Source organism: Crassostrea angulata, chromosome 8, assembly GCF_025612915.1.
Source record: "Crassostrea angulata isolate pt1a10 chromosome 8, ASM2561291v2, whole genome shotgun sequence".
Lineage (NCBI taxonomy): Eukaryota > Metazoa > Mollusca > Bivalvia > Ostreida > Ostreidae > Magallana > Magallana angulata.
Window position 1 is genome coordinate 28,403,654 of NC_069118.1, and position 15,108 is coordinate 28,418,761.

At 33.3% G+C, this 15,108-nt stretch overlaps 2 protein-coding genes across 3 annotated transcripts; one reads left to right on the forward strand and one right to left on the reverse strand.

Moving 5' to 3' along the window:
- Nucleotides 1–2,886: 2,886 nt before the first annotated feature.
- LOC128161787 (protein rolling stone-like) lies at nucleotides 2,887–7,585 on the reverse strand. The gene is made up of 4 exons (XM_052825179.1): nucleotides 7,173–7,585; nucleotides 5,744–5,966; nucleotides 5,149–5,256; nucleotides 2,887–3,606 (listed from the first exon to the last, which is right to left on the reverse strand). Exons 1-4 carry the CDS (start codon nucleotides 7,278–7,280, stop codon nucleotides 3,257–3,259), a joined length of 789 nt encoding a protein of 262 aa, XP_052681139.1. The 5' UTR covers nucleotides 7,281–7,585; the 3' UTR covers nucleotides 2,887–3,256.
- A 3,597-nt stretch (nucleotides 7,586–11,182) lies between these two features.
- LOC128160428 (protein rolling stone-like) lies at nucleotides 11,183–14,626 on the forward strand. Of its 2 annotated transcripts, none has more exons than XM_052823746.1 (4): nucleotides 11,183–11,346; nucleotides 13,181–13,403; nucleotides 13,851–13,958; nucleotides 14,153–14,626. In XM_052823746.1, the coding sequence occupies exons 1-4, from the start codon at nucleotides 11,275–11,277 to the stop codon at nucleotides 14,554–14,556; spliced, it is 807 nt and encodes a 268-aa protein (XP_052679706.1). In that variant the 5' UTR covers nucleotides 11,183–11,274; the 3' UTR covers nucleotides 14,557–14,626. The 2 variants fall into 2 exon arrangements, with proteins under 2 accessions (XP_052679706.1, XP_052679705.1); XM_052823745.1 differs by lacking the exon at nucleotides 11,183–11,346 and adding an exon at nucleotides 11,386–11,543.
- Nucleotides 14,627–15,108: the final 482 nt, after the last annotated feature.

The window sequence follows — 15,108 nt, forward strand, 5'->3', positions numbered from 1 at the left end:
TGTGTTATTGTAACACAGATCGTTTTCTCCCTGAGCCAATAATCATTAGCTCATTCTTATTTAACCTTCACGTGTGTTGCGTGGTGGTGATGAGTGTACATGTACATATTAAACGTGACTCTGTTATGCCAATATTTATAAATCATATTCAAAACTTACAACTGCCATTTTATTTGACCTCATTGATTTAGAGGTGCAGTCCAACAGTTATGTTCCTCCGCAATAAAGTTGTCCGTTAATGTTGTATAGACTTGTGTTATACAGAAGAATTATAACAACTTTTTGTATTGAAACTTTGGATACTTTTCCAATTATGTTACTCTTTGAGTTCAATTTATAATAACGGGAGTTGATTTAATCGATTGTTATTTTTTTTTAAAATCAACGATATGTTATTTTGCATGGCAAGTAAATTCCTATAAGTATTTGAATTATGCACATATGAATTTCGTGAAAATCCAATATCAATCATTTTGTGTAATATTAAAAGAACTATTCCATCAAACTACGTATTAGTTATCGAAATAGTTAAGAGAAATTGTATGGATCCAAGCAAAATTGAACTCTACTCTCGTTCAACCAGACTCTCAGCTGTATCTGTTAATCTCCGACAAGCAAGAGATTCTATGCTTGTCGGAGATTTACGGACACAGCCGAGCGTCTGGTTGAACGAGACTATATTGAACTCTGGCGTAGGAATACATTAAATGTACGACTTCAAAAAATATCTTAATTGTTCGTACCATTTAAAATCTGACTATTTACAAGGTATATATAAATGAGTTTCCTTGAAGAACAATGTTTAAGAACTCATTACATCGAATTTATTAATTAGAACTAAATGTTGTCAGCGGTGTTAATTTGTGCTTAGGTCCAAACACTGTTTCACTTTCGGTTTGCCTGAGTAACTGCATAGGAGAGTTGATTAAAATCAACTCCCAAAAATGACATTGTTTAAAAAAAAGACTCGTCACATTTCCAAAAAGCGACCAACGGCCACCGGATTTTGAAGGCAAAATTAATGTGATAATTTGGACGACAGTCGGCAGTTCATCATCCGCTGTTTATGCTAATATCGACTTCTTTTTTTGTCGGCCAACCATGTGACCATCAGGGTCAATTACATGTATATATTTTTTTTTTTTGCGTCGCTGACCGATTTCTTCCTTTGAAATAGTTGTGTACTCCGTCGAGTAACCCCCGACCATCGTCCGACAATAGTCCGACCATCGTCCGACAATAGTCCGACCATCGGTAGACAATGTTTGTCGTCGGCCTATTGACATTTAAGCATTGGAATTTTTCTGAAATATTGGCCGCTATACACCGATTGACGACCGAAAATCAGCCGAGGGACGACTGGTCTTTGGTTGGAGGGGTGGAAGGGGGGGGGGTGACAAATCAGCTGATTGACGACGACTGACCATAGATGGATTACGTAAACACCTACCGTCCATCGGTCGATAAACGTCGGCCAGGTAAACGACGCCATGATGCAGACGTTTCCGTCTATAAATTGAAGCAATACCCACGTGGTTACCAGTGAATATTCAGAAATTGCAAAAATGTAACAGACCGAACGTTAAAATCAAAGGGTGTTTCAACGTTCGACGATCGACCGACGATTTACCAACTAGTAATTAGTCAAACGTTTAAAGATATGGGTGTTACGAGAATTAATGTGACTGCTCCGCGTCGTCCGATACCAGCATCGGACGATCTATCTTCAGGTGGCAGGGGATAGTTTTGAAATTTTGAAATAAAGGGAGAACCTGGGGTTTGGCTGGTTATTTGAGGGGTATAAATTGGTAGAATATTTATTGCATTCATTTTGTGGATAGAGGAGCTCATGTCAATTTCATTGATATATGACACTTTAATACTGGTAGCACTTTTCGTCAGATATGGAATAAAAATGCGAAACTGAGGCCAAAATTTTCACTTTCGGTTTTGTGCTTGAAAAGTAGGGTGGGTTCAGAACACGAAATGTCACTCGAAAAGAAGGTGATTGACCCCCCATCAATTGGTGATTATTTGCATGGGTATACATTAAGCTACAAATCCTATGGTAGTTTATGGCAGTTGCTCGGGACTGGAGCGTGGTTCTGGACCCGTGAAAATGTGAAAAAGGGCAATTTTTCAGAAAATTTTGAGACCGTCCCTGGCCGTTCTTTATAGTGCTATATGTAAGTTGTACTTGTTTTATTCTGAAATGTTTAAAAATTCTCAAGAGTCGGGACCATGTGTCCCCTGCATGCAAACCAATTTTTGCAAATTTAAAAATCCACTGAAAAATTAAATCTCATATATGAGCACTATCTGCCTCACATTTCCTCGACCAAAAAAACTATCCCCTGCCATCTCAGCCGAGATACGAGGAAAGTAGTTTGTCCCACCATCGGATTAAATGTGACCTAGGCATAATACTATAAAGTGAACTTGTGTAACACATGTCTGTATTCTGTCAAGTATCCCTTCAACAATTTTATTAGTTTTAAAAATGTGATTTATATTCCCAAAAAAACATACGATATCTTTGGGTTTTTTTTAAATATAGATGCGCCAAAATGAAGTTTGTTCTTAACTTGCTTGTAACATAATACCAATTATTTATAATATGTTAATTTATTATATTAATAAATTAATATATGTCGTTAGTTAAGAGTGGTTTAAAATTGAGCTCAGATAATACAAACACTTATCATTCATAATAATTTTTTAAAAAGAAGATTAAATTTCTTTTGTTGGGAATAAAGATTCTAATAATAGCACTGCATTTATTAACTAAACTTCACTAAATGTTGTACATACTAGTAGATATGTCTATGTCTTACATGTATCAATATACTTTATATAACTTCTGTAAAATAAAAAAAAAACCTCAAATAGACTATAGAACAAACTTTATTTTTATGATAGAAAACAAAAGACTATCATAATCATGTACATTTATTAAGTAGCTCTGAAGGACAAATTAAAAAAAACAGTGTTTTTACATGCAAGCAGTAGTTTAAAAAAAATTATAATGTTTCATTTGTTCACCACAACTTTCATTTTCTTTGAATATTCAGTACTAGTGGTAAATGAATCCAAAGACAATATAGCATTATTGTGTCAACTATAGCCATTGGGGTGCCTTCCTTTGTTTGAAAAAAAAATATTGCATGTAACTTTGTTTGTTTCCGCTCTTGTGTTATACAAACGGCAGCTACGTAAGTGTTAATATCATGTTGATTTGGATTTCTGGATTTGATTATTAACAACTCTGCGTTGAATTTTGTCTGCTTTTGTCTTCACATTGTCTCCAGATCGTGTCTCTTATAAATGTTACCGTATATAGCAAAACAGTTAATAGCGGTATAAATATGAGAGGGATTCCGAGAGCATAAATGAAGACTTTCGGAACACTACTCCAGTCCAAAGCTGAATATATAGCATTTTGGTTGAAGCCTATCTGGTAGACAAGACTGAACAAAATGAAAACGACCGAATAGGCGAAAGGTATGTAGAAATGAAGAATACGATATGGTTTCCGGGTCAACAGAAGGTTCACCAATACGAAAACACTGTTAATGAAGTGCTTCAAAATGTTGTTTGCACCAACCTCTGAAAAAATAAAATAAAAGTCATCATGACAAATCGTAATGGCAAAATAACTATCAAAATTGTCTTTTTTTTTAACATCCATTCGGTTAGATTATAGATTTTTTAACGTTCTAGACCAAAGTGATGAACTTCATTCAAAATAAGGACTGGGACAGGTAAGCTCTCTGTATACGGAATGTTTTTGCTTGCAGTGGGGGAATATGACAAGTGCCTAGTTGATGATAAAAACTATCTGCCTTTTTATTTTCCACCGATTTCTCGTAAAAAGTTCTCTACCGTTTCAGTATAGTTGCAGAATAAGGTACAGTGTATTTATAAAAGTTTGTAAAATAAACATTTAACAAAGGACTTTATTACCTAATCAAAGGGATTTCATTGTTTTATTACAAATTAAATATTTGCGTCTATTCTGACCTGACAGTCAATAGACTGTGAGATTGCGATATATTGGACCGGCAACGTACTTTGGAACGCGGGTATGTTAAAACCATTTATATGCAAATTATAAAGTCTGAAAACTAACTAAAAAAGGAATTAGGTAATAAAACAATTATTTAATGCCTGAATAGTCACTAGACCTGAATTTTTTCCCTTGGTGCAGGGAACAACTCAGTATGATCTATTGCCCTCGTATATGTGATGTTTATACATAATGTTCATTTTGATTCAACTGCTCACAATTTATAAATATGACATCGTAAAGACAACATTTTCCCCCCATTTTTAGCATAACACAGCTTGTTTTCAAGCAGTTTTTCTTTCAGGAAATTTGAACAAACAAAATATTTTAATCTGAGATGTAACAATCCAAGGCTAATAAGTGACAAAAAAATTTCCTTGTTTAAGCATGCGCTCTATATTTCCAATTCATAAAAAGATAAGAAAAATGTCAATTTTGATTGATTTTGATTGAAAAATAGAAAATTAATAGTGTCACTTCTGACGTCATAATTATATTGCCGGTGAGTGCAAATAAATGAAACAAATAGGTAAAAAATATATTTTACATCAACTCTTCTAAAATATAACATTTTATTGTACCAGAAACACTTAAGAATGGCGAATTATAAGGACCAAATTTAACTCATTTCATATATAGTTCTTTTGTAAATTTCAATTACTCAGGAAAGTGATAATGCTAAAAATAAACATTCTAAACGACCAAATTCATAAATATGCTTTTGGAGAGGAAACGACACAATCATCTTATACTGACTATCTAACATATCTGGTTTGTTACGTGCACAATTGCGGAATAAATGTTCTGTCCCATTTGATTTACTACACCTTTTGCATTCCAAATGTTTAGTTCAATTCACCTCTTAAATATGTGTGTAATCATAAATGGAAACAATTTATTGATTATGATGAAAAATTTAGATTTTGAAAGTACATGTATATCAATGCATTGCACATGACCTTAACCATACATAATAAGTCTAGAGCTTAAATATCAGAATTCATGTTTGAAATAATTGCATGTTATCATACGGGTAAATTCTTTCTATTGAGCAAACATTGATTTAAGCATATTGATATTACCTTTATCGGTAGTTACAATAGAAAGCAATGTCACGACAATGGCGGAGGTTGTTGAGAGGTAGTACAGAACCCATAGCAGCTTCAGGTACCATGGCGACGCATCGGAGTCTGTTTCGGAAAGACACAACATTTATCCATTATTTAATAGAAAGGCAGAAAAAAACACTTGAATATTTTCCAAGAAAAATGTAATAGCTTCTTGCTTAACAAAATCAAAGTTGCCTTTAATATATTAATTATTGCAAGAAGTGAAAATGTATGAACATAACGGTAGGAAGTGTCGAATCGAAATAATTTAGAATATATAGACATAACTGTATTCATTAGACTTTTGGCCCCGTCCTAGATCTTACTCTGCATTTTTGAATATTAATTAAAAATAATCATTAATATTAATTGAAAAATAATTATAAACATATATATCTTCAACTCTTGAAAAAGTTTTTTCTGGGTTTTTTTCTTTTGTTTAACAGTGATTGAAATATGCAATTGAAATTAGACACTTAATCTCACCTCAATGATAACGTACCGTATAGGTGCAGTTTTATAAGTCTGATGTTATTTAGATTGTTGGGAAAAAAACATCGTTTCTTACCTCCATTTATGATGTCTTTACGACGCACGTTAACATATATGGCGACGACAGATTCTGTTATACAATAGATGGCTAACACGGTATAACTCCAGTTAGTCAAAAAGATGAACCAAATCCAGTTGGGCAGAACCTCTCGAAAGAAGTAGGGCTGGAGACCTAGGACAGTGACGTGGAATAGGGCCCATGTTGTAGCCCAGACAATAAAAATAGTAGGATGTCCCCTCTGCAAAAATAAACATGCTACATTGTTACACGACCATAAAAATATATACTACTTAAACTTTCAATTGTCTTTCTCCAAAAACAGACTGAAAAGTTAACATGATTTTTTTTTTTAATTGTTGAAATTAAAAGTTATTGGGAATAAGTTTTTATAGTATAAAGAGAAAGGTGGGAACATCCCTGGAGAAAAATATTCCGTTCCGGACTTGTACACATGTGCAACTATTATTTACAATGTCGAAATGTTATATCATATTACATACACATTCTCGGCGTTTGTTCCGTATTGACAAGCGTCCGTTCCGGACTTGTGCACATGTACAACTATTATTTACAAAGTCCAAGTGTAAAAAAGACTACAGATTAACCTTTGTTCCGGATTAACAAGCGTAAGCGGTTAAATTGATTTCATGAAATGATTTTATACGGTACACTGGATGTGTTTCGATTGTCACTCAAAACTTGTAAACACCACACCCATCCTACACCCACGAACTGTTTCAATCGTACATGATAATTACCCGTACTTCGATCTGCAATACTTCATTTGAATTATTTAACAAAAATTTCCTGTTGTGGCTGTGTATATAATATATATTAAACGATCAATTACACTTTAGAAATATATCATCTACCAAGCCCAGTACGAATCGAGAACTTTTTTTAAAGTGATGTGAGGGTCCGAGGAATATTTTTGGTGTGTTGTATATTGTTTATTACCAAGAACCATACGATTCATAAATTAAACATAATAACATAAGTAAAGTGTACAAACGTATGTAGACATTTTTTACAATCTTAGATTGGACTGCAGGTGCACATAGCAGCGTACATAGCAGTGTGCAAAATGTACACGATAAAAATAAACAGGATAATGGAGAGTATATTCTTAAAACAATTATATTTTTATCGTAATTTTGAGCATTTATAAACTTTAAGGTATTTGCCCAAATTACACAACTCTTTGATATTTACTATGTAAAATTAAGAAATTTTAATTTTATAGGTGGGGGGGGGGGGGGGGGGGTTAAGACTCCCGACCCCGCCTCTCTAGATCCACGCATTCAACAAATAATAAATTCCGTCGTATAAATGTTGTTTAATGAAATCAGTCTACTAGCATATCTCAACGACATTTTTTAATTAGCTTATTTTTTTAAATCGTGACAACATTATGAAGTTGGGCGCGTACAGTAGGCCTACTAACCTGAAAAGTCACAAAGTCCCTTGGCTGGTGGTGATTTAGTCCGAAATTACTCAGTTTCCATTGTTGTTTGCAGTTATTAGAACACCCGACATTTTCTTCCTTCGCCATGCTGGCTGTTTTCCTCCATTAAGTATGCGATAAGTACAACACTGAACCCGGAGCTATTTTCTTTCATATTGCATCACTGTCACGGTTGTTAATCATGAATTTCAATAAACAAACATTAAACCCGAAGACGTTATGCTTCATTTACAATGTATTTCTTTAACGTGCCATCAATCAGATGTGACAAGGATGAAATTGTACAACTTAATTAATACGTTTTTCTTCTTTTTAAATTTCCTTTGAAATTAAAGAAAAATGAACTCGGCAATTTTCCTGTTGTTATATCAAAAAGGAAATAATTATATTATATTAAAATGCACTAAAGGCCTTTAACAATTTTACGTTTGTGGATCGTCATGAAAATTGTACGTCGCATGCATTATTCAATTTTAAAAAATAGTGTCGTTTGTAACAATGTCTACGCCCCCTTCGAAAGTATAATGTACTCATTCTGACGAACCTTAATAGTCTGTTACATGTATTTGTGTGGGCGTTTACACCTGAATTATTTTAAATGACACAAAACTCGTAAAATAGTTCCCTTATATCTTATTACGAATTATTTGTTAACAAAATTAATTGCTCAACAATCTTTCACGGAACAAACCTGCAGTCAATGAAATGAATCAAAGTACTGCGAAGATAAAACGGAATGTAAATGATTTGGAACTTGTTAACAAAATATGTTAAATATACTTGCATGATAAATAATTTACGAAGGTACAGTATTAAATTAACCAATAAAATACTTTTAAAATCTACTAATTAATCCACGGAATATTTAACTCATATTGTATTCATTCTAATCTAAAATAATTTTAACATAATCAGTAAGTACATTGACTTATTTAAACATGTAGGCTTGTCTGAACAGGAACAAATAACTATTTAATACTGCTTTTAATAATTAAATATTTGTTGCCAAGCAGCGTCTAACGAAATAACGCGAAGGAGGGTCGGTAAATTTTACAGAGTACCCTGGGAGGGAACTAAGATTACTCATCAAGCTAGATATTTTATTAACCTTGATTAGCCAGGCTTATTTGTGTAATATCGGATGTCAAATAAATAACATTTGAAATCGTTCTTCGCACAAAATTTTACCACCAACTTAAAGAAGAACGTAGAATGTATAGCATGTCAGTTGGTCAGTTTCAGTTTACATTTGATATATTTGAACATCACATCTTTGTAGTAATCTAAATACTTCGAGTTTACATGTAATGTTGCTGAGCGGCGGAATACATTGTTTAGGGTTATTCCACAATATCTATTACTAGACATCCCGTTATGAAACCGAGCGTACAAGTGTCGTGAGGAAAACTTGTTTTCAAATTAACTAAAATTATATTTTTGAATATTTTGATTTAATAACATCTAAGTAAAGCAATCAAATTCTTCTTTTAATCCGATGGCATGTCTCAATTTACTTTTCGGAGTAAGTATGATGTAACATTACATTTATGTTCTTATTCGTTCCACTCAAACGAACATAAATAATTTATAAAATAAAACACAAACACGTATATTAGGATGTGAAGCGCTCTGAAGTGCAGTTTACTTATTACACAAATCTAAATACATGGTTTTCTTCTTTATCTTCATTTCTACAAAATAGAACAATATTTTAACATAATATTCCGATAAACATCAAAAGCAAGGGCGGGTGGGTGGGAATGAAGTTATCTGCACTGAAAAGAGCCTTCGAATGGCTATATAACTTTCCGCGCTAACATCGGTCAGTTAAAACCCGTGCAATGAATATTTAAATGTCACCTGACAAGGTGACCAACAACTAAACAATAGATTACAGGTGTAAATAAACACGAACACGTGTTATTTGGACCTTTGATAAATACATATATTATTTACCTTCTGTCAGGGTTGCTAAAATCTGTCTTTTATGTTTTGTCATCTATTGCTCTTGTAAGTAATTGATCTGTTAGATAAATTGTGTAGGTGAAAAGTTAATGAACAAGGATTTTATAAGATTGCTCAAAGTTAGCTATACTTTGTGTTCGGATTAAGTATAGTCCGAGTTTCTATCACCTCTTATGTGTTGTCAAATTGTTACGTAATCAATTAGCCATCATCATGCGTGCTTCGTATGAACACATGTGCGCTGGTGACGTTTACACCCCGAAACAAAAGAATAATTTAAAGAAAGAATTTCATTAGTTTATTCTCACAAAATCGCATTTTCGGCAAACTGGGTACGCGTCCCCGTGTCGGTCACTTTTCCATATTGAATAAAACCGCACGGACGTAAAACCTTATTAATCTTCATTTTTCATCTTTATTCAGGACTTCTCCTTATCATTTGATATAATTAGTCATGGACTAATTGACAATAAAAAATTGTTAATTAGTAAAAGACACAAGTTACATTGTTTTTGTAGAGGCTGCAATATTTAATCTTGGTTGGGGTGGTAAATATTCGACCCTCCTTTGATCTAATTATATTCGATATCAATATAAAAAAGGATCGATACGCTTATAAAATCAGTTAAATCATTTGATACTTACTCAATGTTTCTATTTACATATGTAGTATAATGCGAGTTCATGAAAACGTTTTCAATACACATCAAATCAACTCGGAAATCTTTACTTAAAGTACTTCGATTTTTTTTAATGTTTGAACAATGCGGTGCTATCAGATTATTTTGAAGAATTTATCAAACATTCTTTGTGAATTGCCTTGCGAAGTATCACCAAATGATGTCAGAACAAAGATTCCGTACAAACCTAAATAGTCTTTTGCCGAAGGTGAATCTAAATTTTGCTTGCGTTTTGTGCTGCTTTCAACTTTTTTTCGGATCATTTCGCGGGGAAAAGAAAACGAATAGATGGCGGAAAAGAAACTTACATAAAAATGACCTTAAAGGACCTATTTGAGCTACTTGGTTTTTCTGAGCTTTCGATCATTTTTGTAAACATTGCATGGAGTTAAAGAAATGGTCTTATATCTTCCGTTTCTTAAAAGAGTATAACATCGAACGATAATTGAGATAGGATAAGGGACCTAAAGGTCGCTCGTTTTTCTTTTTACGTTTTGGTCTAAAATCTTAAACCGTGCATTAAAGTGGTTCTATTTAAATTTTTAACAGTTAACACCTATATTATCAAAAGGCACATAAAATAAACCGTAAAGTCCCCTACCCAAGAAATTGTTCTATTTACATATATACTCCGCAGACTTGGGAGACATTCTTGAACACAGTTATCGTCCCTGATGAAGACATTAAAGTTTAAATAAAAAAACAAAAACAAAGCCATACTCAAATTCATATTCATACACTGAAATAAAAATAACATGTAGGAAGCTTTAAAACTTCCTCAATGCCAAACTCAAGTTTCGCGTTTAATATTTATGGGCTTTTATTATTTAAAATATCATTTAAGTTCAATTGTAAATCTTATGCCAGAACTAATGCTGAAAATTAAAATGTAAATATATTTTTTTCTCTTATACAGCTCAGGATACGCTTATCTAAAAAAAAGGAGTGATTTACGACTGTATATTAAATGAAACGAGCAGTTTAAATAAATAAGTTTTTGTACATGTTATTGTTACTTTACAGGAAGAGAGTAAGCATTTAATTCTTTAACAATAGTTAAGTCATCTAACATCGCATTGGAATGTCACATGAACATTCGGAATTAATACGAATTGACAACAAATTTGCAGTCTATTTTGATGATCTCAGGAGTAATTGTAGTTAACAATGCTGACCTATATAATCAAAACTGTATTAAATTCCATCTTCACGTTAAGCCTTCTTTAAGTTAAATACGAAAAAACATGCCTGGTAATGCCCAAAAAAAATCGGTATAGTAAACAGTTGTGACCTATTTCTATAGCTGTCCTTAGTTTTGAATCGTAAGGACAGTCAATTTTAATTTAAGAAGTCCAGTTTAACTCTACATGAGAATAGAGAGGAGAGAGCAGGATTTAAATCTTCAACGACTTTATTCAAAACGTGAAAAGAATTAAATGGTCTGTGGTATAGATCTTCGTACTCGTACATGTGCAAGTGTTTGTAGAAAGAATTTAAACTTAAGTCAGGTCAGTTATTATTTTTAAAAGTGTTTACTAATATAGACGTTCACTCTTTCTCTTAGCATTTAGTATGCCATGAAATTTTTATCATGAAAGATAAAAATCGCCGTTGTGCTTCCTGTCTGGTTAATGTCAAAGAAGAATTTTCTTTGAAAAATTTAACATTGGATTATGACGCCCCAGTAGATTTTGTGAAGTTACAGGTAATGAATTTAAGTAATTACTTAGTACTGTTTAAAAACACCTGGTAAAGTCAATACATTGATTTTGGTCTCCATTCAAATCGGCTATACTGTCATTTCATGCATATCGTCTACAGCATACATGTATATATTTGGACTGATACCGGTAAGGTAGAAACAAACATCAAGTTGATTTGATAAAGACGCATGGGTACTAAATGTTGTTGCCCCAGTTATAAATTCTGTGAATATATTTACTTTATATTGGATAAGATAAATAAATGATAATCTAAATAATTATATAAACAAATTAAACGTATACTGTGGAATTATCATCGTTCAGGGGGGACCAATGTTGGTGGCGTTCGTGGGTAACCCTTACCACCGAATTTACATCCTAAAGAGCCCATACCTACGTACATTGCCCCCCCCCCCCCCCCCCAACGAATAAAAATGATTCCACAGTAATTTGATTGTATCAACATTTATCAATTTTGTATTACATAATATATATATATGCTTTATGTATAAAATGAATTCTCACAATGACAATTATAAAGACATATAATTTTATTCTGAAGACTGAAATAGTAGACAAGTGTAGAGAAACAACTATCATGAATAAAAAACAGATGGAGCATATGTATCATATTGACACTGCAGATCGAAATGTCCTGTTTTAACTATATTGCTGTAACAAATATTACTGTTTATTAGTAATTTGAATATTGATTTTCTTTATTCTGCCTCAGTTAATTTCATACACGAAGAGATTGTCATTTTTGTCTACAAATATATCATACGGATTCATCAGATCACAATTATCTATGTAACGACGAAACTGTCAGGTCTGATTCAGGATGAGGATACAATGGCTAGCTGTTACCGTCTGCTGTCAGGATACGACTCTGACTGTTTGTTGTAATGTCACGAGGCTTAAATAATTTAGTTTTGTTAACTGAGGGATGACCATTGCACATGTATCTCTATCCGAGACTCATAGGCGTCGGAACCTGGGGGTGGGGGGGGGGGGGGGCTAGGGACTTTTTTTGCAAAGTTAGACCCAACCATTAGGGACATGGTTTAGCCCTCCCCCACTTTTTCTCGCAGTAAAGGTAATTGTTCCTAAATTTACCTTAAAAGATTGAGAAGTTGGAGTCATAGGCATACTAGCCCCCACCCCCCCCCCCCCCCAACAAACAAACTATACAGCAACACGCAAACCCAACACGTTGTAGCTCTGGCAGCATTTGGTAAAACATGCCGTCTCACCAACATTATACAAATCATTGTACTTTCTTTCAATAGTATCACAATTCCATAAGACGCACAATCCCAACCTTCATCTAAAAACACTGTTCCACTAGCCAGCACAGCTATAATCTACACGTTATTGGGCTATTTCAACTTAAGAATGTAAGATACGTCCTCACAAAAATATACATGTATACTTGTTATCTTTTCATTACATTGTTACAATTTTGTTGTGTTAGTGCAACGGCTGTATTATGAATCAGCGCAACAGTGTACATGTAGGTAGAGTAAACTCGATAAAACCAAATCTTGCAAAGGTTTCTTTTAAAGTATTGAACGAATATAAAGACTGGAAGTAAGGAAAAGCTACCAGATAATTTATCACTGTACGGTCCGTATTGCAGTGTGGTCCTTCCTTCCTGTTCATTGGTTGGTCTGCTTGTTGGGCCATTCTTCATTTGCTCGGACTCGGGCTTCAGCCGTACTTCCATAAGGACGTCGAGCTCGATCTCAAATGGTTTTCCTACCTTACCTATTGGGGATATACCACCTTGGGAATCTTCACTTTATGGGATTGTGTAACATCTGTCTATGTCCATATACGACGAAGGGATATCATCAAAAGTGGTAAATATAAATTAGAATGGAAAATCAAATCTGTAAGTCCTTTAGTTGGATAAAATTGAAGGTCGATATTTATTAAACAATAAGGCCATATGCATGGATATTGAAAATAGTTTTAAACTTATAAGTTGTTTCTAACGTTTATTTGCCTTTCTCTCTATTTCTTATATTTTAGATAAACTGACCTTTAACAACTTATTACATTTGGTATATCGGCAAACTACTATGAATTATTATGTATCAATACATTCATAAAGATCCGAACATAAATATGTAAATTCATTTAAAATAACCATATTTTAGAACTGTTGTGTATGTTATCGGTCATCAATGCCTTTCATAATATTGTATTTATAAACATTTGATTTGACTTAATGGAAAAATGCATAAAAGTAAAGGAAATATAAGTTACAATTGTCTTGATCATTTGTACTGATAAATATATTGCAGAGTGCACAGTGATGCCTTGGTATTTGAAGGCCGCTTGGGTCCAGTTTAACATCAATACGCCCGTGGCCCTTGTTATCACCATCCTTTTTTACCTTTTTATACCAAATGGTAGGCAGCAATGTATAACAAACAGAAATATAAAATTAATGCAAACTGAAATGAATTCATACTAGTATTTAAAGAAAGATATATTATAATTGCTCTAATCATATACTTTTATATCCAAACAACAATTTCAATACATAAATAATATTTCATGTCAGTAAACTACAATATATAATCTTTAAATTTTCATTTTCCAGATACCAGTCCAAACAGTATTTTGGTTCATGCCATGAACACGGTTTACGTCAGTGCCAACGTCATCATCTGCGCGAAACCGATGCGCGTTCTACATTTAGTTCATCCATTTATTTATGGCTTCGTGTATCTTATTTTCTCCGTCATTTACCAAAAAACTACAAACAACGTCGTGTATGTGCAGCTGGACTGGGAAAACATGCCTCAGACAGCTTTATTCATGTTGGGAGTTCTTTTTCTCATCCTTCCGCTGCTTTATCTTATGTGCTTAGTTGTGACTAGGACTCGAACACTGGTCCACAAAAAGCTCTGTGGAAAGAGAGCGACCGTTTCACCAATGGAAATAGAAGAAAACCCCAGTGATGAATGTGAATCTATTAAAGAAAACAAGAGTGAAACTGCTTAAAAAAATATAAGTATATTTTAACCGCTGGAGAAAAGGTGTAGAAGATTCAAATCATTAAAATACAAAGGTTAAGGGATAAAAAACTTTGGAAAGTGTTAAATATGTATATTAATCTATTTTTCTTATCCTGGATGCACATTGACAAAGTTTTTTTTTGTTTACCCATGATAAAAAAAGGCTGCTGCAAATGTATTGTACTAACAGTGTATGATATTTGGCAGAAAGTGGTTTTTTCAACCAGTAAGGTTGGACAATCTGAACCTACCTATACTATGATAATAATAGGGTGAAACGAGGCTTTAATTTTTGGTAAACACAATGAAAAATAATGGTTTAAACAACCATTTTCTATGATAAATGAAGGATAAAAGTAACAAATCTCGGCGTTTTGTCTATTTATGACTAATGAAATAAATCTAATGTATTGTGTGAAAAATATAAAGATTGCCTACACTTTCCAAAACGGCATTAAACAAGGTCTTGATGACCTCTATAAAATGATGTCAAATTGAATAAAGGCACCGGGATTACTTTTCCCGTAATTAAATATAT

Coding starts and splice junctions, on each gene's coding strand:
- LOC128160428 (XM_052823745.1), top strand. CDS start 11,430: ATGAAAGATAAAAATCGCCGTTGTGCTTCCTGTCTGGTTAATGTCAAA. Junction 11,544..13,180: donor TAGATTTTGTGAAGTTACAG/GTAATGAATTTA, acceptor TCCGTATTGCAG/TGTGGTCCTTCCTTCCTGTT. Junction 13,404..13,850: donor AAGGGATATCATCAAAAGTG/GTAAATATAAAT, acceptor AATATATTGCAG/AGTGCACAGTGATGCCTTGG.
- LOC128161787 (XM_052825179.1), bottom strand. CDS start 7,280: ATGGCGAAGGAAGAAAATGTCGGGTGTTCTAATAACTGCAAACAACAA. Junction 5,967..7,172: donor GGGACTTTGTGACTTTTCAG/GTTAGTAGGCCT, acceptor TTATTTTTGCAG/AGGGGACATCCTACTATTTT. Junction 5,257..5,743: donor TAAAGACATCATAAATGGAG/GTAAGAAACGAT, acceptor TTTCCGAAACAG/ACTCCGATGCGTCGCCATGG.